The 21964-nt window shown below is 42.3% G+C and overlaps 6 protein-coding genes across 8 annotated transcripts; 2 read left to right on the top strand and 4 right to left on the bottom strand.

Annotated features, from left to right (window-relative positions):
• Positions 1–29: 29 nt before the first annotated feature.
• Positions 30–2042, top strand: mettl5 (methyltransferase 5, N6-adenosine). Its single transcript, XM_061287955.1, has 7 exons — positions 30–662; positions 744–858; positions 944–1128; positions 1257–1339; positions 1446–1497; positions 1573–1622; positions 1939–2042. The coding sequence occupies exons 1-7, from the start codon at positions 563–565 to the stop codon at positions 1978–1980; spliced, it is 627 nt and encodes a 208-aa protein (XP_061143939.1). The 5' UTR covers positions 30–562; the 3' UTR covers positions 1981–2042.
• Positions 1684–4980, bottom strand: ssb (small RNA binding exonuclease protection factor La). Its single transcript, XM_061287954.1, has 12 exons — positions 4823–4980; positions 4194–4251; positions 3971–4074; positions 3727–3901; positions 3445–3552; positions 3267–3370; positions 3095–3166; positions 2966–3008; positions 2743–2883; positions 2417–2603; positions 2219–2341; positions 1684–2141 (listed from the first exon to the last, which is right to left on the bottom strand). Exons 2-12 carry the CDS (start codon positions 4242–4244, stop codon positions 2062–2064), a joined length of 1188 nt encoding a protein of 395 aa, XP_061143938.1. The 5' UTR covers positions 4245–4251; positions 4823–4980; the 3' UTR covers positions 1684–2061.
• An 830-nt stretch (positions 4981–5810) lies between these two features.
• On the bottom strand, positions 5811–8901 carry klhl23 (kelch-like family member 23). 2 transcript variants are annotated; one of them, XM_061287311.1, is made up of 4 exons: positions 8674–8901; positions 7353–8552; positions 7071–7223; positions 5811–6983 (listed from the first exon to the last, which is right to left on the bottom strand). In XM_061287311.1, exons 1-4 carry the CDS (start codon positions 8729–8731, stop codon positions 6673–6675), a joined length of 1722 nt encoding a protein of 573 aa, XP_061143295.1. In that variant the 5' UTR covers positions 8732–8901; the 3' UTR covers positions 5811–6672. The 2 variants fall into 2 exon arrangements, with proteins under 2 accessions (XP_061143295.1, XP_061143294.1); XM_061287310.1 differs by having other exon boundaries at positions 5811–7223.
• Positions 8902–9640: 739 nt separating this feature from the next.
• On the bottom strand, positions 9641–13702 carry phgdh (phosphoglycerate dehydrogenase). The gene is made up of 12 exons (XM_061287312.1): positions 13402–13702; positions 12297–12448; positions 12151–12216; positions 11884–11938; positions 11617–11715; positions 11401–11533; positions 11157–11305; positions 10914–11066; positions 10647–10785; positions 10349–10476; positions 10045–10267; positions 9641–9910 (listed from the first exon to the last, which is right to left on the bottom strand). Exons 1-12 carry the CDS (start codon positions 13537–13539, stop codon positions 9756–9758), a joined length of 1590 nt encoding a protein of 529 aa, XP_061143296.1. The 5' UTR covers positions 13540–13702; the 3' UTR covers positions 9641–9755.
• Positions 13703–14133: 431 nt separating this feature from the next.
• On the top strand, positions 14134–17631 carry cfap210 (cilia and flagella associated protein 210). The gene is made up of 9 exons (XM_061286621.1): positions 14134–14345; positions 14562–14770; positions 14836–15009; positions 15124–15329; positions 15402–15558; positions 15627–15766; positions 16078–16270; positions 16488–16652; positions 16722–17631. Exons 1-9 carry the CDS (start codon positions 14297–14299, stop codon positions 17070–17072), a joined length of 1644 nt encoding a protein of 547 aa, XP_061142605.1. The 5' UTR covers positions 14134–14296; the 3' UTR covers positions 17073–17631.
• ppig (peptidylprolyl isomerase G (cyclophilin G)) lies at positions 17355–21964 on the bottom strand. 2 transcript variants are annotated; one of them, XM_061286618.1, is made up of 13 exons: positions 21805–21964; positions 21197–21280; positions 20960–21034; positions 20769–20876; positions 20621–20665; positions 20455–20542; positions 20339–20368; positions 20120–20259; positions 19862–20036; positions 19607–19786; positions 19436–19520; positions 19220–19353; positions 17355–19116 (listed from the first exon to the last, which is right to left on the bottom strand). In XM_061286618.1, the coding sequence occupies exons 2-13, from the start codon at positions 21255–21257 to the stop codon at positions 18177–18179; spliced, it is 2061 nt and encodes a 686-aa protein (XP_061142602.1). In that variant the 5' UTR covers positions 21258–21280; positions 21805–21964; the 3' UTR covers positions 17355–18176. The 2 variants fall into 2 exon arrangements, with proteins under 2 accessions (XP_061142602.1, XP_061142603.1); XM_061286619.1 differs by having other exon boundaries at positions 21197–21295; positions 21805–21959.

A 21964-nucleotide genomic window follows, 5' to 3' on the forward strand; every position in this document is an offset into this window, starting at 1 on the left:
TAAAAGGGAACTGCAGCCTACGTATACACGTTCGAAAGAAAAAAGTTGCAGTTTAACACTTAATTTACGTATATGCTTAGGTAGTTTATTTTATGGAAGCTAGATTCCCAGCTTCGTTTAGACGCATCTATTTCCGTGTGCTTGTCGGTTTTATTTTATTTTATTAATTATTTTTTTTACTTTTATGCAACAATAGCCTAAATTTAATCCAACCCATCTGTAAAATAGAAATAAAAAAATGTGAACTGTCATGCTTTCTAAAGAAAGCGTCTAAAGAAAGAGTAGGAAGAAGTGCAACTTAATTTCATGTTTCAAATTTGACGTGGTGCATTTGTATTTTATGGTCGTTACAATGTCATGTTTTAAAGGGTAATGTTTTATTTAACATTGGCAACAATTTGACCGGCTGCACTCTCGCGCGTTTTTGTTCCATGTCGGTATGCTTTGGTTGATACAACCAAAACGGAAGTTGTCTCGTCGACAGTAAAACTTCATATTTTACTGAAAACTATCGCCTTGTCAGTCATTCAATGGACAAGTTAAGTTTTGATAATTGCCCACGATGAAACTTAAAGAGTTGGAAAGTTGTCTACAACAAGTAGATACATTTGAAGAGCCCAAAATCCTTCTGGAACAATATCCAACCAGTGCACATATTGCTGGTGAGTAAACAGCATGCGCTCACCTGGGCGTTTGTTTACTTTCCTTTAAATTAATCAAAAAATTACTTTGTGATTCTGCAGCGTGCATGCTGTACACTATACACAACACGTTTGATGACATCGAGGCAAAACTGGTGGCGGATCTCGGATGTGGCTGTGGAGTTCTCAGCATCGGTGCGGCGATGCTCGAAGCTGGGTGCGCTTATCTGGCGTTTTGTAATAATTATCAACATTAATACTGAAATATCACTGGGTAAGCTTCTCTGGCATGTCTTCTAAAGGTTATGCGTCGGCTTTGACATCGACAACGACGCGCTGGATACTTTCAGAAGAAATGTGGATGAATTCGAGCTTTCCAATGTTGATCTGGTCCAGTGTGACTTGTGTTCGCTGAAGGCAGAAGACTATCGTAATAGTTTTGACACAGTCATCATGAATCCTCCTTTTGGAACAAAACATAATCAGGGTGAGGAAGTAATTATCAGATGTATGCACAATAAATCATTTTCGATTGGAGACTTTAGTGCCAAATATGTTGATAATGTATGAGCTTCTACCTTAGTAAAAAATATATTCTGAATTGTTTTCCTCAAGGTATGGACATGAAGTTTTTGAGAGCTGCTATAACAATGGCAAAGACAGCTGTATATTCACTTCATAAAACATCAACACGTGAGGTAAGTTAACCCTATTCCCCCATTCTTGCAATTAACTTTGCAGGCAGTAAATTAACAACAAAAACAGTGAGTGTGTCTGACAAGTTTGTTATTTCTCCTATTGCAGCACATACAAAAGAAGGCAAATGACTGGGGAGTGAAGATGGAAGTCATAGCAGGTAATGCATGCACACTAGAACTATTGAAACAAACTAGTTGATTCCTTGATTTTTTTTTTCTTTAACCCTAACCAGAACTGAGATACGACTTACCGGCATCTTATAAGTTTCACAAAAAGAAATCGGTGAGTTTAAATGCCCTTCACACTCTTTTCCAAGAGCTGACCAAGCACATTTGAACGGGTCAATTGTTAAGCATGGTTTATTTGCAATTCACAATGAAAACGTAAAAATGGCAAAGCTTTTTTTGTTTTACTAATGAAGGGAAGTTTTTTGTCACACCAGGAGTCTTAAAAAAGCAACTAAAATGTTCAGTTGAAATTAAATTACAGTCCGAGTCTCAGAGAGCAGAAGGTTATACATAATAAAAATCAAATCGTCTGAAGAGAAACAATAAAGGACTTCCAAAGCAGATTACTGACACCAAGGTTTGCTCTCCAGGTTGACATTCAGGTGGACTTCCTTCGCTTCTCCAAAGCTTGATGCTTTTGACTGGAATGGACTTGTTTGCCTCTGTATATAATAAATGTTTTGTCCAAAAGAAATGATCAGCGCGTGGCCTCATTAGGATCCGTTTTCAGTTTTGGCCACCTTAGCCGCGGGACCATCGGCATCCTCGAGTTCCCTCTTTGGGGCTGCAGGGGCTGGAGGAAAAAGTAAATTGCAAAGTCTTATTTCATACAAATACTGTGATACTGCCTTGGAATAAATGTTTACATACCCGCCTCCTCCTCGTCATCACTTTCAAATTTCGTCTTCTTGCCCTGGTATTGAGTTCTGTTTTGATCTCTTCCCCCTTTCCCTTTGCGACCTCCTCTTCCTCTACCGCCGGATTTTCCCCTGCCTTTAAGACAGACAAATTATTTTTATTAAAAGCAGGAGAATCAAGCGATGGTCTGTGTTTTGACTGAGTCATTACCTCTGTCTTTATTCCGGCTGAGTGATTCTTGTTGCGCTTTAATGATCTTCTTCAAGACCTCTTTTTCCTCTTCCCCTTCAAGCAGCTTCCAAGTAACGACATTGTTCTTCACTTTGAGCTCGCCGTCATTCGCCTCTTTGGCCTTCTCAAATGCTTCCTTTGCATTTCCGTCAAAGAGGAGGTTGCCCTTGTTAAGAATCAAAACGGATCTGATTAACCAAATGCTTGACGATGCAACTATCAAATATTTTTAAAAATACCTTCCACTAATAAAATAAACATCTGTGATACTATATGTATATTAATTGGAGGAACTCTTGACTTACCTCTTTGGCCCCTCTTGTAAAATCGACCCACTTGATTCGTTTATGTTCGGAGAACACGGCATGAAAATCCTCTCTGGAAACATCTTGCAGCTCGCCAGAGAAATTTAACAAAGAACCTGAGTACTCTTCCAAGAGCTGATCCTGCAAAACGGCAAATGTTGCTCATATTAGCAAACCTACCCCCAAAAAAACAACTGAGCTTGAGAGGATTAAGGGCACTCACCATAGTTTTCTCTTCCGCATGTTTCTGTTGCTGTTCTTTATCCCTGAGGGAGATTTGTGGAAAGGGCATGTTAGTTTCAAACTTTTTTTTAAATTTTATTTCGAAAATATAAATCTGTTATGTACTCACTGTTTCACTTTTGCTTTTGTCTCTGCTTTGTGTTGTTTTCTCTCTTCTGCTTTCTTTGCATGATAGGCTTCCCTAAAAGCACAAAAGAAGATTTGACTCTGCACAAGCCATGCTATTAATTGTTCATCATTTATAAAAAAAAACAAATTAAAAAAAAAAAAAAAAAAAAAACCTTGATAACACAAGCATCTCATTGTCTTTGAATGATTTGATGTCGGGACGTTCAAGGAACTCCTTGGATGACTCTTCCGTGTCAAAACAGATAAACACCGAACCCTGCCAACAGAAATGGAGTTCATACCACACTTCCCAAAATTTCATCCATCAACTTTAAATGAACTTTTCCCAACCTTGAACTGCCTCTCCATATCCCTCCTCATTTGAATGTTTTCTATGTTGCCTTTGCCATTCAACCACTCCTGGATCTCATCAAGGGAGGTTCCCAAGGGAAAACCTTTCTGTAGGAACAAATGGAACAAATTATTGTGTAATGTGAAAGCCAGGGAAATCGGATCCTGATGATACAAATGAAAAAATACCTTATAGTACTTAAACAATAAATGTATGGCATGAAAATGTGAAACTACAGATATCTGGAAGTTTTATAGAATGGAAAACTAGCTATGTAGTACCATGTAGACAGATTTGTGCTTGATAGCATCTTTGTACTCGTCGTTCAGTTCAGGTAAAGGTTTTTCAGGACACCTCCTGATTTTTGTCTTATCTTCGCTGACTTCCAAAAGGCCACTTGGTGATTTCTTGAGAGCGGAAATGATGACGTTGGCGTCAGAGGTGAGCGATTTTAGTCTGGAAAGAGAATGTAAAGAAAACACTAAAAACTCTGAGAAAACAAATGTGTGCAACAAAGATACAAACCTGTTAAATTTGAGCATCGTCTCCAATGTGACCCAGCCATCATCAAGTTGAAGTTGTTCTTTCAGAAACTTGTCCCTGAGAAGATTGTGATCCCCAAAGTAGTACTGCAAGGAGGAATACAGTAATTGTCCTTTTTTTTAAAAAAAAAAATATTTTTTTAAATCAAGAATATTTTAAGACCTGAATAAAACGCTTCCAATTGAACAGAATATAAATAAATTACCTCGACTTGTCGAACCACTTTCACTTCAACTGAGGACATTTGTTCAGACATGACTGATCTGTGAGCAAAACACAATGGTCACAAATGATTATTAAGCATTGGTATTTTGTTAAATTCAGGAGAGGTATACAAACGACTAGTTCTGAAAGTCCACAATGAATAACTTACATTACATGACGAATTTCCATCATCAAAAAACCGTCACAGGCACACCAATCAAACAAACGTGCTAAAACAATTATCTATTACATACAATTGTCCATCAAAACCTGTTTGGTTTTTGGCGTTCTTATGTCGTTCTTTATTGAAGCTAGCATGCTAGCAAGCTAATATGTCGCAGTTGCACACCAGCCAAACAGCGTGCTATCAAATAGGCAAATGGTTCCATTTAGAAGAAAAAATAATTTCATATTGACACCACGGTATGAACTTTTGATAATATTCATGTAGGTATACAATTTTAGCACACATTGAATGAGTTTAACCATGTGACTCCATTCTATCGATAGACAGCGTGCTGCTAAACAGGGGTGTCGTGTGTAAATTAAAGAGGATAATCTTTCGGGAGGGCATTTAAACAAAAAGCTACTGATATTTCATCTTCCATTGACCAGTTGTACTGTACTTACGTTGCACTTGATACGCGCCGGTGGAAAATGTAGTCTTTCAAACGGAGGGATTTTACTTTGGCACCAGTTTGTACATGTGGGACTGACTGCGTGTTACGGAATGTCGGCAGGACCAAAAGTCAATAATGCGCAATAGTATGGAAGATGCAATTGCATCAAATTGTCGCTACGTGTTGCTGCCGTCACACAATTTGACAAATTTGGATGTAAATCAAAGATGTCCAAACTACGGCCCGCGGGCCAACTGCGGCCCGCGGTCCAGTTTTTATTGGCCCGCAGCAAATTCTGAAAACATAATTGAATATGGCCCGCACAAGAAGCTTGAGCTCACTTCTCAGTTTCAACACTAGATGGAGCCCGCCACACAAATGAAATCAAGCGAAGAAAAACTTTTACCGCGAGTCCCCAGAAATGGCTGCCCCTAAGGAAGAGAAGCGAACACGCAGCGTTTGACGTCCCAATTTGCATGAAATGTTTGTAGTTAAAAAATGTCTGAAAAAACTATCGGCACCCGGGCCCCTTCACGATACTAAATCTGGCCCTCCTTGCAAAAAGTTTGGACACCCCTGATGTAAATGATTGTTTATCATATTTCAACTAACTATTTAGTACATATAAAAGTAGTATTTCATTGCTATTTTGTTTTTTTATGGTAGACACTAGACTCTCGTGTGTTGGTGGAGTGCCCAGTGCATGTCACTTCTCACTGTCAACCCTCACCGCTGGCTAGCAGTATGCGAACGGGAGAGCCTAGTGCGGAAGTCTCTCCCTGCCAGTACATAGCCTCTCTAACAGCAAGCCCTATGTATCCAGTCCAACCCAGCGGCGCCTGGAAAGCGGACTTTAAACCGATGATGATGATGAGGTGGAGCCTATCACAGATGTGTTAGATCTGGGATCTGGCGGAGCATGCACCCTGGACTGGTCGCCAGTCAATCGCAGAGCATGCAATTGATCAATTAATGTATTTTTTCTAGAGATAAATTTATTTAAAATAAATTAATAGAGTAAATACATTTCAAGTAACCAGTTTGCAACAAATATTACAGGGCTTTAGTGTGGACAAATGTGTGTAAGTAATGGAATCATCAATAGTTCTTTTGTGTAATGCAATTGGTTTTCCACAGGCCAATCTAAAAGCCCCAGGAAGAGCAACTAAGGTCATTGTTGTTGTTCTGATTGATGCTTTTTCTTTTGAGTAAATGAATATCCAACACAAATATGACGTAACTCTTCATCTTGTAAGGTCAATAAAAAATATTCATTAATACTTGCATAGTTTCCCGATGGGCACATCTGGTCATTCAATGTACCGTTTTTTTCCATGTATAATGCGCAAAATTTAACTAATTTATTGTCCTAAAATCTGGAGTGCGCATTATACATGGGTACAATTTTTTTTTTTTTTTAATCCGGATATGATACGGAGGCCGCCATTACAGATGCGCTTTCTTCTCTGCTGTTCACTTCAAACACGCTCCATACGAACACAATGCTCTCGTATCAGACGCTTGCCTAATCACCTGCTCGTTTGCTGTCACAATGTACCCTACAAAAATCCGAAACGTTTCTTCGCTATTGAGTTTGCTAGCGCATGCGCAGTGATACTGACCGACAGAATAACATCCGGTTGTTCCCAAAGATTATCTTTTTTCTGAAATAATTTTACGTTTACGGACTTAAGTAGGAGTCAAAATTTGGGTGCGTATTATACATGGGTACAGGTTTTTTTCCAGCATCAACTTGCCATTTTTAGGGTGCGTATTATACATGGGGGGGCATTATACATGGAAAAAAACGGTATTTGTACTTGGCATACAGCAACCAAGAAGTATGTAAAGATCTCAACATTAAACACTGTACACACAGACACATCCATGTGACCTGGACGGGCTCGGAAGCGTCCCGACAATCTCCCACGTGTCTAATTTTGGGTCGTACTTCTCAATGCTTTGCAGGTAAGTCCCTTTAGAATAGGAGTAGCCCCCTGTGACATAGATGCAACCATTGATGACCGCAGCGCCGCACTCCATTCTCCTCTCCTTCATCACCGATATCGAGCTCCATTCCTCTCTCTGTGTGTCATAGCAATCTGCGATCGTCGTCTGTCCGCCGACCAGATAAAGTTTGTTCTCAAGAGACACAGAACACAGTCCATACTCTGAAAAAAGAAGATGGGAATCGCAATTGAAACGCAATGCCAGATAAATATACGGTATATTCCTCTTTGATCTTCTCGGACTGATACCTGGATGAGGGCTTATTGTAATAATGCTCCACTCGTTGATATCTGGCATGTAGACCTGAATTTTCTCATACGTGCAGCTTCCCCTGAATCCATAGTGGCCTCCGGTCACGTAGATTTTATCTCCCATCACACCAGCAGTGGCATTTCCTACACCTGAAAAGAACAAAAGAAGCAGTCACTTACAAAATGCATGAAAACAAAAATCTAAATTTACACAAAAAAAAAACTAAGTACCCCAAATCTTTGCTTGGGTTGGGGATTTTGACAAGTTTCATTGCACACCTTGGATCATTCTTGCCCCAGGGAACCATTTCTTCTTTAGTGGATCGTACCATTCTGTCTCCTGCTCTGGAGCTCCTCCTCTATAACCTCCGATAGCATAAATACAGCCGTGCAAAGCAACCGAACAATGGTAATATCTGGCTGTGATCATGGGACTCGCCTCCGTCCACTCGTCATAGTCACAGCTGTAAATAAAAACCGCGTCAAGGGCCTCGACCGTGTTGGTCCTGTAGCCTCCCGTCACGTAGATGTCGGCCCCGAGTAAAGCCACGCTGTAGCTCTCTCTCGCATGGTCCGGCATGTCTTTTCCTCGCTGCCACGTGTCGCTTGTAGGCTCCCATATGTGAACTTCACAAAGAGGATGCCAGTAGTATCCTCCAATAATGTAAACGTTGGTTTTTCCATCCGCGGTTCTCGCTTTACTTTTGGGGGTCAGAGCCTGAGTGAGCGTCGATTTGAATCTTTCGTCACTCGTTGCTAGGCACTGCTGGAAAGTAGTCTCATCCAGGTCCAGATGGATTGATCGCAACAGGTCCACAGTGCGATCCATACGGTTCGCCAAGTCGTGGATCACCCATTTGGTCACCGCGTCAATCAGCAGTTCATCCCTCGGCACCTTGAGTTTCTGCAGTAACGTCCGGATCTTATTGGAGTCCAGTTCCAGGAACTCCTCTTGCTGGATCAGTTCTCCAAACCTGCTCAGCATCACCCTCCTGGACTCACGTTCCAGTCGCGAACATAGGTGGAGTTGAGCGAACGCATGCATGCCCAAGCAGTTGTCCACATCTAGAAGGCGAACTAGGAAACTTTCACACGCACTTTTGACCGATATGAACTGCAGCAGATCGGCGGCCTCCAGCAGGCTTTGCACATTCTTCTCCGTGATGCTCACTTGAGCCGTGTAAACGTAATCCACCAAAACCGCTAGAACCTCGCAATCTACTCCGGCCAGCTTGATGACACTGTTGGACCTCTCCTTCATATCAGCTGTGAACATAATCTGGAAGTAGGAGCTCCTGGCGGACAATAGCGCCTTGTGGCAGCGGAACACACGCTCCGAGTCATCGGCGCATTGCAGAGTGATGTCTGTAAAAAGTCCATTGAGGTAGAAATGCCTGAGGGCATCCAGAATCTCAGCTGGATGATCCGGGTCACAGAAGTCATAGGTGTAGACCTCATTCTGCTTCTGTGACATTGTATCTGCAGGAAAACAAAAATTCGAACTTTGACCCTATAGGCAGATATTCTGACCGTAAATACCAATTTCATTTATTATTCATAGCGTTGTCCCATGGATTCAACAATAGAAGATCACACTCACCTTTCTTTTGTCCATGAATTCTCGTCGATGACTGTTGTTCTTGGTTGCTCTTCTCCATATACACACATAAACACGGAGGGCTCAATTTAGTGCAAGCAGGGACGTCACAGCCGGTCGCTTCTGTCCTATTTTGGTGATTGTGTGCAATGCAACAGCGGCCATCCCCCCACGACCCACCGCGCCGCGCCGCTCTCCTTCTTCTCCTCCTCCCTGCTGCACTCGACAGCAAGCCCTTGAGAAAAGATAGTCAAAGGAATCTCTCTCACCTCCTAAATATAACATCTACGGTCCCGTGATCATGTTGCGCACGTGGACGGCGCATTGGTGTGCCCATACAAAGATAGACAACTCTTGGAATACAAATTGTATACAAATGAGCGACAAATTCCCACTCGTGTTTTTCTCTCACTCTCGTCGTTGCCATGGTGTTTGGAATCTAATTCTACAGTGGCCAAGGTTTGACCTAATCTCACGGGATTAACGTGACACGAGACTGTTGCCGCTATGGGGAACGAATGTATTGGCAATTAATATTTATTAAACATCACATTTAAATACAGTGGCTATTTTTTTTTATAGTTATCCCGACGTTATAATGCGCGTATTTATCGCTGCGATTCATATTGATCGCTTTGAAGTGTTTTTTTATTAAAATATCTGATGTAATACGTATGACTTTTATTGTTCCAAATTAAAAACAAGATGACTGCTTTTAATATTTGCATCATTTCTAAGCTTGGCGTTATAATGACGGATGAACCCCAATATTGTCTGCAGACTTTAAAATGACCATTTTGCACAAGTGCATACCCATTTTCATAACATTTCAACCCGATTTAATGTTTTGCAAATTCTAAGTAAACATGTAAACACTATTTTGAGCACTTTAGGAATGAAGTGTCAGATATAATGTCAGTTTTTTGGGGCTTATATCAACGAGCCCAAAATAAGAAAAGTACATAACAAGCACATTTTTCATCAGTTTTACTGACAAAACACTGGAATGTAACTAGCAAATAGCTCTGTAAATGTTAGTTGTAAATGCTAAGGCAAAGATGGATCAATAAGACACAAGTCTTGTTTCAAGCACTGAGCTGTGCCGCCTCCTGAACCAACGACTTCAAGGCACAGAGATCTCGCAGGAGAGAAGACACCCCCACGCAGTACCAACTCGCACCGGAGCACTCTGCGGGAGCACTGAAAGATTCAATTTGCACTCCCTCTGCGGCTAGCAGGCCTAAACGAAAGAAAAGAGAGAACATTGGTGTGTAATTAAAGGAGCAAAAACTCTATTCAGACACTAGAATTAAGCCCTAGCATTGACATCATCATTTTTTGACCTTGTTTTAGAGTCCTGGACCAATTCCTTACCAACCAACGATGAAAGCAGCTGAGGACTTGGCGAAGCCTTGAAGAACAGCAAATTGCCAGCGAGCGACACCGGCTGTCTGAACACACTGTCGCTCAGCTCCAGTAGGACCGGTCGGCCACCTTGAACGGTGCCGGTCGCTTTGTAACGGAAGCCGTCGGTCACGATCTCCACCAAGCATGTGCCGGGAGAAGCCTCGTCCGACGCGCTGTGGTTTTGGTTCACCTGAGGATGGCGGGAAAAGTGGAACTTTACACCACAGCATTTATTGTAACCAGGATGTTTTGTATGAATTCAAAGTCGTACCGTGATTCCAGATTCCTCAGCTAGACTCAATACATTGATGAGATTTGGGCAAGAGTCCGATTTGCCGTTAAGCAGGCCGACCAGCACAGCGGCCGTCATGTAACTGGCTGATGACTTCATGCCATCTCCTGGTAAATTAAAAAAAATAAAAGGTATATCAGAATTGCTTCATGAGTTATTATTAGCGATAAAATACAATGCACGTTTTCCACCACTAGAGGGTGCACAATCCTAATTTTACATATGAGCGCATAACACTTGACAGACGCAAATCAAATTAAAATAACGTAGCTCGCACCTTGAGATGTGATCTGTACATGGCTCAGCGGATTCTTTGACACGCTACACGACTGAAGCACAGCTCCGATGGCCTCGCCAAGTTTGATCAATGGAGAAGAGTCCGGAGAGAAAGTGCTCGCCAAAACTTGTGCGTTTACCTGGGATAGAAAAAAATATTTTTTTTTTAATATAATTTTGGAGAAAGAAAATTAATCCAATTAGAATTTTTGTCCGCCTCAATATTGTGAAACTGCAAGCATGAATTAATAAAGTCAAATCAACTTACTGCTCCCACCAGCTTGTTGCCCTTCACCATATCGACGATCTGCAGAGCAATGTCCTGGCCGCACCGCGCCTGGGCTTCCTTGGTGCTGGCGCCCAGATGCGGACAGCAGATCACATTAGGATGGTTGACCAGCAAACGGTCCTGCGGGGGCTCCTGTGGACCAAACCAGCTGGACCTTATTGCAATTCTATCTAATTATTCACACAAATTGGAGTATTACGAGGACTTTGAAAATAATCTTGCCTCCACAAAGACATCAAGGCCGGCTCCTCCACACTGTCCGGACTCCAAAGCTCGGAGGAGGGCAGCTTCGTCGATGATGCCACCACGTGCGCAGTTCACCACTTTGACTCCTCTCTTGCATTTGGCAAAGCTTTCGTCACTGAGTAGACCTTGGGAGGATATCGAGGACAAATGTAATCAACTCAAATATGATTTAGGGACCAATGTCAATCACTGTTTTGTGAAAAAAGTTTATGATACTCACCAACAGTGGAGGGCATTAATGGCGTGTGGACTGTGATGTAATCACAGAGAGGCCAAAGTTGCTCCAGGGACATTTGCTCCACCCCCCAAGTGGCCGACACCTCAACTGGAGTGATTGGGTCGTAGCCGATAGTCTTCAAAAAATATATATATGCTTTTTGTGAGTATTACAGAGTACAAGGAAAATTCAGTAGTGTCAGGTGACGATGTGACCGACCTTCATGCCAAACGCCTGCATTCTGTTGGCCACCTCCTTTCCTATTCTTCCAAGTCCAACTATTCCAAGCACTTTGCCGTACAGCTCCGAGCCCATGAACTGCAACGTTAGAAAATTTGACAATGATCCGGCTGACTAAATCAAAAGCACCGCAGAATCAGAATGTCGCGTCTCATTACTGACGACTGGCTGGACAATGGAGTCGGCCATGCAACTATAATTCATCACAGAGATTGAAAAGCGTCAGCTGTGAAGCCCCCCGCTCACCTTTTTGCGATCCCAGTTGCCGGCTCGCATGGACATTGCAGCTTGAGGCACATTTCTGCATGAAACATAGTTTAAAATTGTCACATATTTGCTAGAAAAATCACAATGTCCAATTACTATGACCTACTTTTGATGAGTAATTGAAAATGGCAATTTGGTTTTATGAAAACTGCTGTCCTTTGTCGCCCTCTAGTGGGCCTGACTTATTCTGACCCGAATACCATTTATAGCCGATCGAAATGGTCAGCCAGACAAATATTTGCTTACCTTGAGAGGCTCATCAGAAGCGCGCAGGTCAGCTCAGCCGCACTGATGGTGTTGCCGCTCGGCGTGCTGCACCAAAAGTTTGACATCTGATTAGCTCACCATGTGAACAATCCAGCAACAAAGTCAGACTAGTCACACACGCTTACTTCATGACAATGATGCCCATTTTGGTGGCGGCGTCAACATCAACGTTGTCCACACCGGTTCCGGCTCTCCCGATGATTTTGAGATTGGCGGCGGCGTTGATGACGTCGGCTGTCACCTTGGTAGCGGATCTCACCACCAGACCGTCGTAGTTCTGACGAGGTGAGAGAGAAAGCAAACGGTTCTTACACGTGTGGCTGGATGATGAACTATGCAAACACACCAACACTAAGAAGCGGTATAAGCCACTTGACCCGAACAGTTTTCAGTCTGAAGTGGTTGCTTGTGCTGACAGCGCCATGCTGTCACCTGTTGTTAACAAAATTCATGATTGGACTTTATTTAAAAAAAGGACTAGAAATTAGTTAACTATATAAGACTGAAATATCTATTAAAAAAATCATACAATAATTTGCAATTGCAAAATTGAAGTAAAAAAAAAAAGTCAATCACAATACATAAATTGAAACAGTACTGCCCTTGCTTTTATTTCAACAAAAGTGTGGACCTAGAAAAAAAAAAAACTCACAAAATGGAAGTAAAAACAAATACCAAGTGAAAATGCTAATTATTTATCAACATAGTGCAGCACCATTTCGGCATATCATTTTTAAATATTTACTTAAGAAGTTGAGGCTATACTTTTATTTTCATCAGTCTTAGCATGTCCACAAATATATAAACTTCTATTCCAGTATATACTGGGAGCACTTTTACAACCACTGGTTTAAAAAAAAAAAAAAAAAAAAAAAAAAAAAACAACTAGTGGTGGTAAAGATTCCTGCCGTGGACAAAAAGGAAATATTTTTGTGTTAGTGAGTCACGTGCACAATTTATGCCTGGCTCAGCAGCTCCTCGAGAAAGTAGTGGGCTGAATTGCATCATCTTGTCAGAGTAGGGCGGTGCTAACCAAACTCACGCCATACACCTTCACTGAAAACTCATCTGCGACTGAAATACATTCAGCTTTAAAAAAAAACGTCAGTGTGGAAGTTACAAAACATTAAAATCACATTTCACCCCCAATGCATTCGTGAAAAGTGGAAGAAAAGACATAGTAGTTGGAAGAGGCTTTTACGCAATGCAGACTTCCAATGACATTCCTACCTTGATTTCGGCGATCAATTCCTCCTTTTTCATATTGTGCTTCTCCGTTACCCGGATGCCATTTTCTTCCAGGATGCTCTTGCAGCGAGGATCCACGCTTTCGCTGATGAGAACGCTCTTAATGGAGATGGGGGCCATTTTAGGGGGCTTGTGTGTTGTGTAAGAAGAAAGTCTCTCGTGCAGGCAGGGTTGCTGATGATTGAGCAACTAGTCCTGGAGGAGGAGTGCGAAAAGAAGGCTCCGGCGACGACTGATGATGGCCACGGGAAGTTGCTCGTAGCTTATGAATGGCCATGCGGGAGTGGAGGACGGCCCCCACTTTTTTTTAAAGAAGAAAACACACCCCCTATCGGCGTGACGGATCTGACGATTTCTGCTCATTGGCATTTTTCATTTTTGCACTAATCCATATATTACAAAAAAAAAATAAAACTGATATTTACATTTAAAGAATGAAAAGTAATTAAAAAAGCAGAAGAACTGTTGGAAACTTTGGACAATAGGGGAAGTCTCGTTTGGGGATGATTGGCAAATGAACCTCACTGCAAACCAGTTAGTCCTGTCTCTGCCTAACCACAATGACGGACAACCTTTTTAAAAAACTGGACACATTTCTTTCATGCCTACCAAAAACATCGCACATAGTAATAGTAATAAAAGGGTACAAATAAATTTGTTTTAAATCGTTAAAGTATTTTATTCTGAAATAAATAATTAGAACTATGACCAACAGCACCATCTTGCGGCAGTAAGCGGGAGTACCTCAAATGGGTTGCTTGGATACAAGGCAACAAATGATTCAATTGTGGCGTTGACAAAGTTGGAACATGTTGCTTTAGTTAGGAACTTTACTTAATAACTTTACCAAATATCATTACTGCGTTAGAGGGGGAAAATGTCATTACCAGTTCAACATGACCAACGGAAAGGAGCTGGTAAAAGTGGTGAGAGCTAATTGTATTCTTTTTCTTGTTCTATTTTCAATATAGTTATGCAACATTATAGGTGCAGAAAATTGCAAATTTTAATGCAGTCTGAAAATTAAGTCAAACCTGGTATACACATTTAATATTTTAATTTTGTTTTTTAAATTTTCAATAAATATAAGAATTAGCCTTCAAAATTCTATTCTATTTTTGTGGCAACCTCATTTCTCGTAGCCTTTCCAGCTGAAGACCCCAACGAGACAATCCAGTTCCCAGATCTGCGTCAGATTACCGTTTTATCCAAGGCTGACTGGCTGAGGATCCAGGATGAAATTAATCACGTGGACAAGGAGAAGGAAGCAATGATGGAGGCCATGAGGGAGAGGCAGGCCTTGCATCTGAAATCCAAACAGATGGCCAAATTGTGGCCTAACACACTTGCAGTAAGTGGACTGCATTGGCGGTGGTCTATAAAGTTTGCATGTTAAACCCTTCTGCTTATTTCAAGTGTCAAAGACAGAAGAAGCTGGAGGCAAAAAAGATCCGGGAGCAGATTGAAGAGGAGAAAAGGAAACAGATCGATATGGAAGAAGCCAAATATCGGGAAGAAAAGCGGAAAGAGGCGATCGAGAAGGCAAAGGAGCAGCTCTACTATGAAACGGGGCGAGTCAAAGGACTACACGTAAGATGAGAATGCTGAGAATTTGATTCCTATATATAATTAAAGCAATATCTCTAAAAGTAGTGAAATAAAAATTACAATAAATATTCGGATGTTGTTTATTTTGTCTCACAGCGGGCACTCTTGCTAACAGAAGTTCTGAAGGAAAGAGAAGCCCAGATAAAGTTGAAGCAAAGCAGGAAGAACACTTCTGAGGACCTCGAAAAAGAATACATACAGATGGTGAAGACCAGAGATGATGAAGCTCTCCAAAAAGAGCAGGAACGAACGCAAAAGAAAAAAGAGGAGTGCAAAGTTTTTGCTGAAGAACTGGACAAGCAGTAGGTGATCAATTCTTTAACAAAACGATTAATAGCCACATCGTGTTTTTCCAAGACTGAATTGTCGTGTAGGATTAAGGGAAAACAACTAGAACGAGAACGACAGAAGCAAGAGACAAAGAAAGACGGCGAGGAAATCCAACGGCTTCAAGAGCTCCATCAACGGGAGCAAGAAATGGAGGAGCAGTCAAAAGTCGGGCAGAAGATTGATTTCATGAAAGCTCAGCGGGTGGGCGGGCTCACGATTTTTTTTTGCAACCACGTTTAACTGCTTGACATACTAGCACGTTTCCATAGGAGCATCTCACTCAAAGAGACATTGCAAAGGCGGCCGATGCGGAAAAACAGGAGGCGGAGGAAGCCCAAAGAAAACTGTTCCTTTCTGCAAAGGAGAAGATGATGAAGTTAAGACGGGATAAAGAGAAGGAGTTGCTCAGGTAAGAACTAGGAGAAATGTACCGTAATTTCCGGACTATAAGTCGCACCGGAGTATAAATCGCACCAGCCATAAAATGCCCCAAAAAGTGAAAAAAAACCCCATATATATGTATACAAGTCGCTCCTGAGTATAAGTCGCCCCCCCACCCAAACTATGAAAAAAACCCGCGACTTATAGTCCGGAAATTACGGTATTCCTTTTTCTGTCGCATCCTCATTGGTCAAAAGTGAGAATATAATATTTAGCACTCACGTGGTAACATCGCGACTGGAGAATCAAGATCATTGAGTTTTTGTTTCCTCTGCTCAGAGAGGTCCAGAATCGCAAAGAGAAGATCATGGAAAAACTGACATTGGTTCAGCAAGAGGAGAAGCGGCAGAAGCAGCAAAGCGTTGCCAAGGCTGTCGCGGAGCAGGATGCACAGAGGATGCAGCAGGAATGGGAGGAGGAGCAGAAGAGACTGAAAATGATGAAGTCAATCGCAGCTCACAGGGAACAAGTGGTAACAAAAGTATTGTGGCGAAGCCAGGTCCAGAATGTAAAAGTCTCATGTTGGAGTTTAAGCTCTTAAAACTGGCAAAATCCCCTGAGTTAAAACCAAACTGTGGCTGAGTTTTAAATTCTGGACCTGGATTTTCCACTTCTCGGGAAAAAAACTGTACAGAATGTTTCTTCTGGAGAGTTTGTGGCATTTCAACATGGCAAACTTGTCTGGCTAGATTCAAGAGAAAGAGCAAAAGGAACTAATCAGAAAGGAGAAAGAAAAAGAAGCTCTTCAAGCGAAGAAAGAAGGTGACAGAATATTTGTTGAAGAACAGCAAAAGAAGGCCCAGAGCATCCGGCAGAAGCTCCAGAAGATTCAGGACTTTAACGCAAGCCAGATGGTAGATGATGAAGGCAAGAGTGGACTCAGGAGTCAGTTTTGACATTTGGCCGTTTTTGCTCCAATGCAGGCGGAGAGAAAAGCCCGGCAGCATCAAGTAAGGCAAGCTGAGCACGAGTTTGAAGCCAAGAACATGGAGCTCCTCGCTGAGGAGGAGCTCGGCTTTCAACAGTACTCAAGGGCTGTAGTCCAGGCAGCCGCCGCGGCTCAGCGCAGCGTGCTTCCACTCTACAAAGCCGTGAGGGAAGGGGTAACCGGGGTCCCCACCTTCACCGGAGCAAGACCTCGCTACCTCGTTCACGACAGCAGCGGTGCCGAAATGCCCAAATATGTCTCAGACAAAACGCAGGATATTAAGAAGATCCATGAGGTTGTAGATATTGAAGATGCAAAGAAGAGGTTGGGCTTTACGTGGTTATAGTTTACTGGCTGAACTTGACAATGTTGATTAGACGAATTTGAAACCTTAATTTATCTGGCGTGTTCTTCACTGTGGTGTGTCAAATTCTGAAGATATTTTCACTGGAATGTATAAGAAGAGTGTTACCCTGCATAGTTGACATTTTTCTCCGAATGGAAAAGTGCTGCTTTGGCGCCCTCTTGTGGCACCCAGTACTTTACATTCACAGGAAGACTCGCTCGCTATTTACCGATGTAACTGTATTTTGTGAGTGCTAATAATTGTAGTGGAACCTTGCAGCAATATTTTAAAATCAAAATGATGTATTTTAATTCCAATCTACAGAGAGGAGCTCCTACTTAGAGCATTTCACATAAGATGATTTTTAAGCTGACATTACAGTTTACTCCGTTAAAAAGAAAAAACAAACAAAATGACAAGAATACAAAGACTATGCGGTGTCATTTAAAACGTCAATGGGTGAAGATAAAACCTCAAGGTGTGGAACAGGCATGCAAAAAAAATCTCTTTTGCTACTCCCCCAGAAATGTTAAATAAAAGTTTCAGTAGAAAAAAAAAACATGTCTTACAGTATCTTTAACCACCTGGACCAAATAATCAAACAAGGTGTGGTTTTCTGTCCCCACCTTCAGCACACCATCAATCTGCCTTCCTGCTTAGTGCTAAAACAAACAAACAAAAAAAAGACAGAGGCTCACAAGGCGCAGCGGTTGTTTGTTGCTGCAATTTATCGGTTCCGCTCGAGCGCTTCTCTTTCCAGCCTCCCGTTTGACTGCCAGAGAATTCAAAAGTGGCACTGTGGACATGTAAGGAATATCGATGTGTGCGGCTCTTTGTTGAAAGACAAAGTAGGCTGACCATTCATTATATGAGGACGTCTCAGAGAAGAAAAAGATAAAAGCGCCAAGCCATTCTCAAGAGAAAATCAAGTCAAACAATTTTTTCTTGCCAATATGTTGTATGTGCTAGTCGAAACTCGACATTCTGATTTAAATTGAGTTTTTAAAATCAGGTTGTTTTTTTTTTTATACTTAGGAATGTCGTGTTCAGACTAGAACATATGTTAAAGAACATTTTGGAAACGACTTCCCCTTTAAGACGAGCTCAGTCGCTGCGAGAGCTCGAACTGGAGCTCGAGTGACTCCTCTTGTTGTTGCTTTTGCCTTTTGTCGCGTCAGCTCTTTTCCGGTCCTTGGAGGCGCTTTTGGATCTTCTGCGTTTGGACTCGGGGCTCTTGCGACGCTTGCGTCTGTCTTGATCGCTGTCTGAGGAGCTGCTGCTGCTGCTGGAGCTGCTGCTGTGTCTTCTTCTCCGTTGGCTGTCCTTGCGATCCTTGCTCCGCCCCCTCCTGCTGCTCTTGCTTCTTGAGCGCCTGCTTCTGTGCGTATCGCGACCCTTGCTTCTGCGCTCCCGACTACGCGTCCTCCGTCTTTCGTCGCCGTGTCGCCTACGCTCGCTCCGGCTACGCTCCCTTCCCCTCTCTCTGTCCCGTTTTTCGTCTTTGTCTTTGGAGGCACCGCGTCCGCTCTTTTCTCGGGTCCTGCTGCTGGATCGGTGGCGGTCCTTGGAACTTCTCTCTTTGCTTTGAGACTTTGTCCGCCTTGTCTCGCCGTTGCTCGTTTTGGAATCCTCTCTCTTCTTGCCGTCGGGCTCTTGGTCTTTGTTTTTCTTTTTGCCGTGATGATCGCTTTCCTTCTCCTTGTCTTTCTTGTCCGCGTTTCGTTCTTTGCTCCTAGAGTGAGCCTTCTTCTCACTACTCTTATGTTTGTGACTCTTCTCTTTGCTTTTGGACCGTCTCCTCTTCTCTCTGCTTTTGGACCTTCTGCTCTTTTCTCTGCTTTTACTGCGGCTTTTTGACTTGGGCCTTTTCTTGTCCTTCTGCTTACCTTGCTTCTCCCCTGAATTGTCCTTGCTTCTGGATCTCTGCGATCGAGACTTCTTGTCCTTTTTCCCGTCGTCGGTGTGCTCACCCTTTGAAGCCGAGGTCCGCCGTTCTCTCCTCTGAGTGTTAGCGGCCTCGTCCTTGTCCTCACTCATGTCACCTCTGGGAAAATAAAATAAAAAAAGTCCAATCAACCAAATAAAAATTTTACGTGTGCGATAGTGTTAAGCACTACAATGACGAGGGTTTTCTTGCGGCATCTTACTTGTCCCCTTTAATCCAACGCTCCCCCGTGACTGCTCTCATCCTCTGACGCTGCAACTCCAGACGCCAGTGGGGCGGAGTTTCGCTACGGCGATAGCGATCTCTGGATCTTGAACGTGAAGGAGTTCGGTATCTCTGCAGGGGAGAAAAGACGTACTGAATCGATTGCGGATGGACAGACGGAAAAGTGCAGCCGGTTTGCGGAGCACACGCTCACCCTGGGGCCTCTGCCTTTGATCTTCCTGCCGGATCGTGTCATTACCAATCTTCTGTTATATTGAGAATTATGTTGCGCGCCAGATCTGCCAGGAGCAACACATGAATGTTTATCAACTAATGTTTAATTTTCCCTCAATCAACACAAGGGAAAATGTTTTGAGTGACCTACCTGTCTCGAGGCCGTTCATCTTTGCTGTCTTTGTCCTTCTCAGGCTCCTCCTTCTTTCTCTCGGCCGGTGAGAGTCTCATCAGGAACCGATTCTCCGGAATGGGAGGTATTTCTTCAGGGCGCACGGTGGATGTGACCATCTCTTCCTGTTCTTTCTCTTCGACAATCTCAGGCTCGGCACTGTGAAAACACAAGTGATAAATCAGCACCGCTTTTTAAACGTTACGTGCTAAAATGAATTTGAGGGTCAATTACATCTTTTTCTCCTTTTCCTGTTTCTTCTTTTGCTTCTTGGCTTTCTTTTTCTGCTTCTTGGCCTCCTTGTCAGACTCCTCAGAGTCAGAGGACGATGCCGAGGAGCTGTCGGAGTCACTTGAACTGCTGCTGGAGCTTGACGAGGCTCGCTCTTTCTTCTTGTCATGTTTCTTTGCTGCAAAAACACAAGACGTGGTTAAGATGGTCATACCTTGCAGAGTTAGAAAATACTTGCTTGACTCATTTTTGGGAGCAAACCTTTTGATTTGGGGACAAGTTCCCCACAGTTTAAAACCTTGATTTCGGCATAGGGTCGGCTGTTGGGATCCGTTTTCTCATTCTCCATTGTTTGTACGACCTCTTGACCAGAAATGACGTGACCAAAAACCACATGGACCCTGCCAAAAAAAAAAAAAGAATTAAAATGTGCATCGTGCATCATATCAATGCAAAGAATAGCAACTGCACAGTTCTTACCCGTCCAAATGGGGAGTTGGTTTTGTTGTGCTGAGAGGATTCAGAGAAAAAAAACACATTCACAAGCAAATAATGACATCAATTCAGTAATATTGAGAAAACCTCTGGGTGCCTACATGAAAAACTGTGATCCATTTGTATCTTTTCCTCTATTGGCCATAGACAGCATGTACTCCTTGTTATGTTTCACAGCAAAGCTTTCGTCTGGGGGTATATGGATTGCAAAAATTGGATAACCATTTTCAAGCCATTGGTCATTTAACTAGCCCGCAACATCTTTACCTTCAAAAAAGCCTCCATAGATGGACTCGCCCCCTCTTCCATTGCCTACAGAAATAAAAGAAAGTAGATCAGAAGATGTTTCTGTTAATTTCTTTGGTGTGTTAATTTAGTGATGCTTCATAATAAATCAATAAAATTAAGCAACCACCTTCGCTAAAGTCTCCTCCTTGAATCATAAAGTCTTTCACAATGCGATGGAACAGGCATCCTTTGTAATGAAGAGGTTTCTGGGTTCCTTTACCAACACCTTTCTCACCTAAAAGAAAATACAAAGTGAATGAGAGATATCTTTTTTGCAGTGAAATTTTAATAGGAGTGAAATTGTAGTGAATAACTCACCTGTGCAAAGGCATCTGAAGTTTTCACATGTTTTGGGACAAACGTCTGTAAACAACTCGATAATGATTCGACCCACTGCAAAAGAAATGGATTTGAAAAAATGGAAACCTGCATTATATAAAACATGTAGTAATAGTATAACTAAATAGAAAGTTAAATGGGGCCAGAACACAGAATTGTCCATCAGCTAATTTTTTTTTAATCAAGAATCAAAGTCTTCCAAACATCCGATCTTACCTGCTGCGCTTCCAATTCCAATGTCAAGAAAGCACCGAGAACGTTGAACCTTGATCCCCATGATGACAGGAGTTGCTGAACCACCTGAAGGAGCAAAACCTTAGATATCAGACACATGATAATATTATTACACGTGTTACAAAGCTGTAATGACACCAGTAGACATTACTTAAGTTTTCAATCCATTACCTTCTCCCTTTAAATACAGAAAAGGCTGTGTGAACAATAGAGCTCTAAATTTAAGAGTTGAATTTTTTAAACGGAGAAATGGTTCCAGCTCGTATCTACTTGCTTCCAACTGAAATGTGCTAACATTAGCCTAGCTACCATTTAAAATCCCACGCGGCTCGTGATAACTACACAGCACGTTTAAAATGTTTGAAATGTATAACTGACGCATTTTCTTGGTTCACACATTCATAAAACGCTCATTTCTAATGTTAAATTTGACATTGATCCCAGATTCCTACTGGATGTCTGTACGGGCCTTGCTGCTATAATTTAGCATAATTTAGCACGGCAACATGGATGTATTCCAGGGCACCTAGGCTCAAGAGCAACATGGACGACTTAATAGTCGAGACATAATGAATGCAAACTCGCATTACCTGAAAAATGGATATTATCACTCCATGCAGCAGGCGTTTCTTTCAAAAGGCACGGCTCTTCATTCAATGTCCACTGCTCGTCCGCTTCCGAAGATGGCGCGATGAGGACGTCACGTCAGTGCATTTCGGGAAGGAATGGTGCGCCATTTTTTATTTTTCG

The sequence above is a fragment of the Syngnathus typhle genome, linkage group LG9 (genome assembly GCF_033458585.1).
Source record: "Syngnathus typhle isolate RoL2023-S1 ecotype Sweden linkage group LG9, RoL_Styp_1.0, whole genome shotgun sequence".
NCBI classification, from domain to species: domain Eukaryota; kingdom Metazoa; phylum Chordata; class Actinopteri; order Syngnathiformes; family Syngnathidae; genus Syngnathus; species Syngnathus typhle.

What these genes read in the sequence shown, in the direction of transcription:
- mettl5 (XM_061287955.1), top strand. Translation starts at nt 563, where the DNA reads ATGAAACTTAAAGAGTTGGAAAGTTGTCTACAACAAGTAGATACATTT. An exon ending in TGGAACAAAACATAATCAGG is followed by an intron (nt 1,129 to 1,256) that starts GTGAGGAAGTAA and finishes GTTTTCCTCAAG; the next exon opens with GTATGGACATGAAGTTTTTG. An exon ending in AGTTTCACAAAAAGAAATCG is followed by an intron (nt 1,623 to 1,938) that starts GTGAGTTTAAAT and finishes TTTGCTCTCCAG; the next exon opens with GTTGACATTCAGGTGGACTT.
- ssb (XM_061287954.1), bottom strand. Translation starts at nt 4,244, where the DNA reads ATGTCTGAACAAATGTCCTCAGTTGAAGTGAAAGTGGTTCGACAAGTC. An exon ending in ATATGGAGAGGCAGTTCAAG is followed by an intron (nt 3,371 to 3,444) that starts GTTGGGAAAAGT and finishes TTCTGTTGGCAG; the next exon opens with GGTTCGGTGTTTATCTGTTT. An exon ending in ACAAAAGCAAAAGTGAAACA is followed by an intron (nt 3,009 to 3,094) that starts GTGAGTACATAA and finishes AATCTCCCTCAG; the next exon opens with GGATAAAGAACAGCAACAGA.
- klhl23 (XM_061287310.1), bottom strand. Translation starts at nt 8,731, where the DNA reads ATGGAGAAGAGCAACCAAGAACAACAGTCATCGACGAGAATTCATGGA. An exon ending in AATTCATGGACAAAAGAAAG is followed by an intron (nt 8,553 to 8,673) that starts GTGAGTGTGATC and finishes GTTTTCCTGCAG; the next exon opens with ATACAATGTCACAGAAGCAG. An exon ending in TGGGGCAAGAATGATCCAAG is followed by an intron (nt 7,224 to 7,352) that starts GTGTGCAATGAA and finishes TGTTCTTTTCAG; the next exon opens with GTGTAGGAAATGCCACTGCT.
- phgdh (XM_061287312.1), bottom strand. Translation starts at nt 13,539, where the DNA reads ATGGCCCCCATCTCCATTAAGAGCGTTCTCATCAGCGAAAGCGTGGAT. An exon ending in ATGGGCATCATTGTCATGAA is followed by an intron (nt 12,217 to 12,296) that starts GTAAGCGTGTGT and finishes CTTTTGGTGCAG; the next exon opens with CACGCCGAGCGGCAACACCA. An exon ending in GCAACAAGCTGGTGGGAGCA is followed by an intron (nt 10,786 to 10,913) that starts GTAAGTTGATTT and finishes TTTCTATCCCAG; the next exon opens with GTAAACGCACAAGTTTTGGC.
- cfap210 (XM_061286621.1), top strand. Translation starts at nt 14,297, where the DNA reads ATGTCATTACCAGTTCAACATGACCAACGGAAAGGAGCTGGTAAAAGT. An exon ending in TGTGGCCTAACACACTTGCA is followed by an intron (nt 14,771 to 14,835) that starts GTAAGTGGACTG and finishes GCTTATTTCAAG; the next exon opens with TGTCAAAGACAGAAGAAGCT. An exon ending in AAAGAGAAGGAGTTGCTCAG is followed by an intron (nt 15,767 to 16,077) that starts GTAAGAACTAGG and finishes TCCTCTGCTCAG; the next exon opens with AGAGGTCCAGAATCGCAAAG.
- ppig (XM_061286618.1), bottom strand. Translation starts at nt 21,257, where the DNA reads ATGGGGATCAAGGTTCAACGTTCTCGGTGCTTTCTTGACATTGGAATT. An exon ending in TGGAATTGGAAGCGCAGCAG is followed by an intron (nt 21,035 to 21,196) that starts GTAAGATCGGAT and finishes TTTCTTTTGCAG; the next exon opens with TGGGTCGAATCATTATCGAG. An exon ending in CCAACTCCCCATTTGGACGG is followed by an intron (nt 20,260 to 20,338) that starts GTAAGAACTGTG and finishes TTTTTTTGGCAG; the next exon opens with GGTCCATGTGGTTTTTGGTC.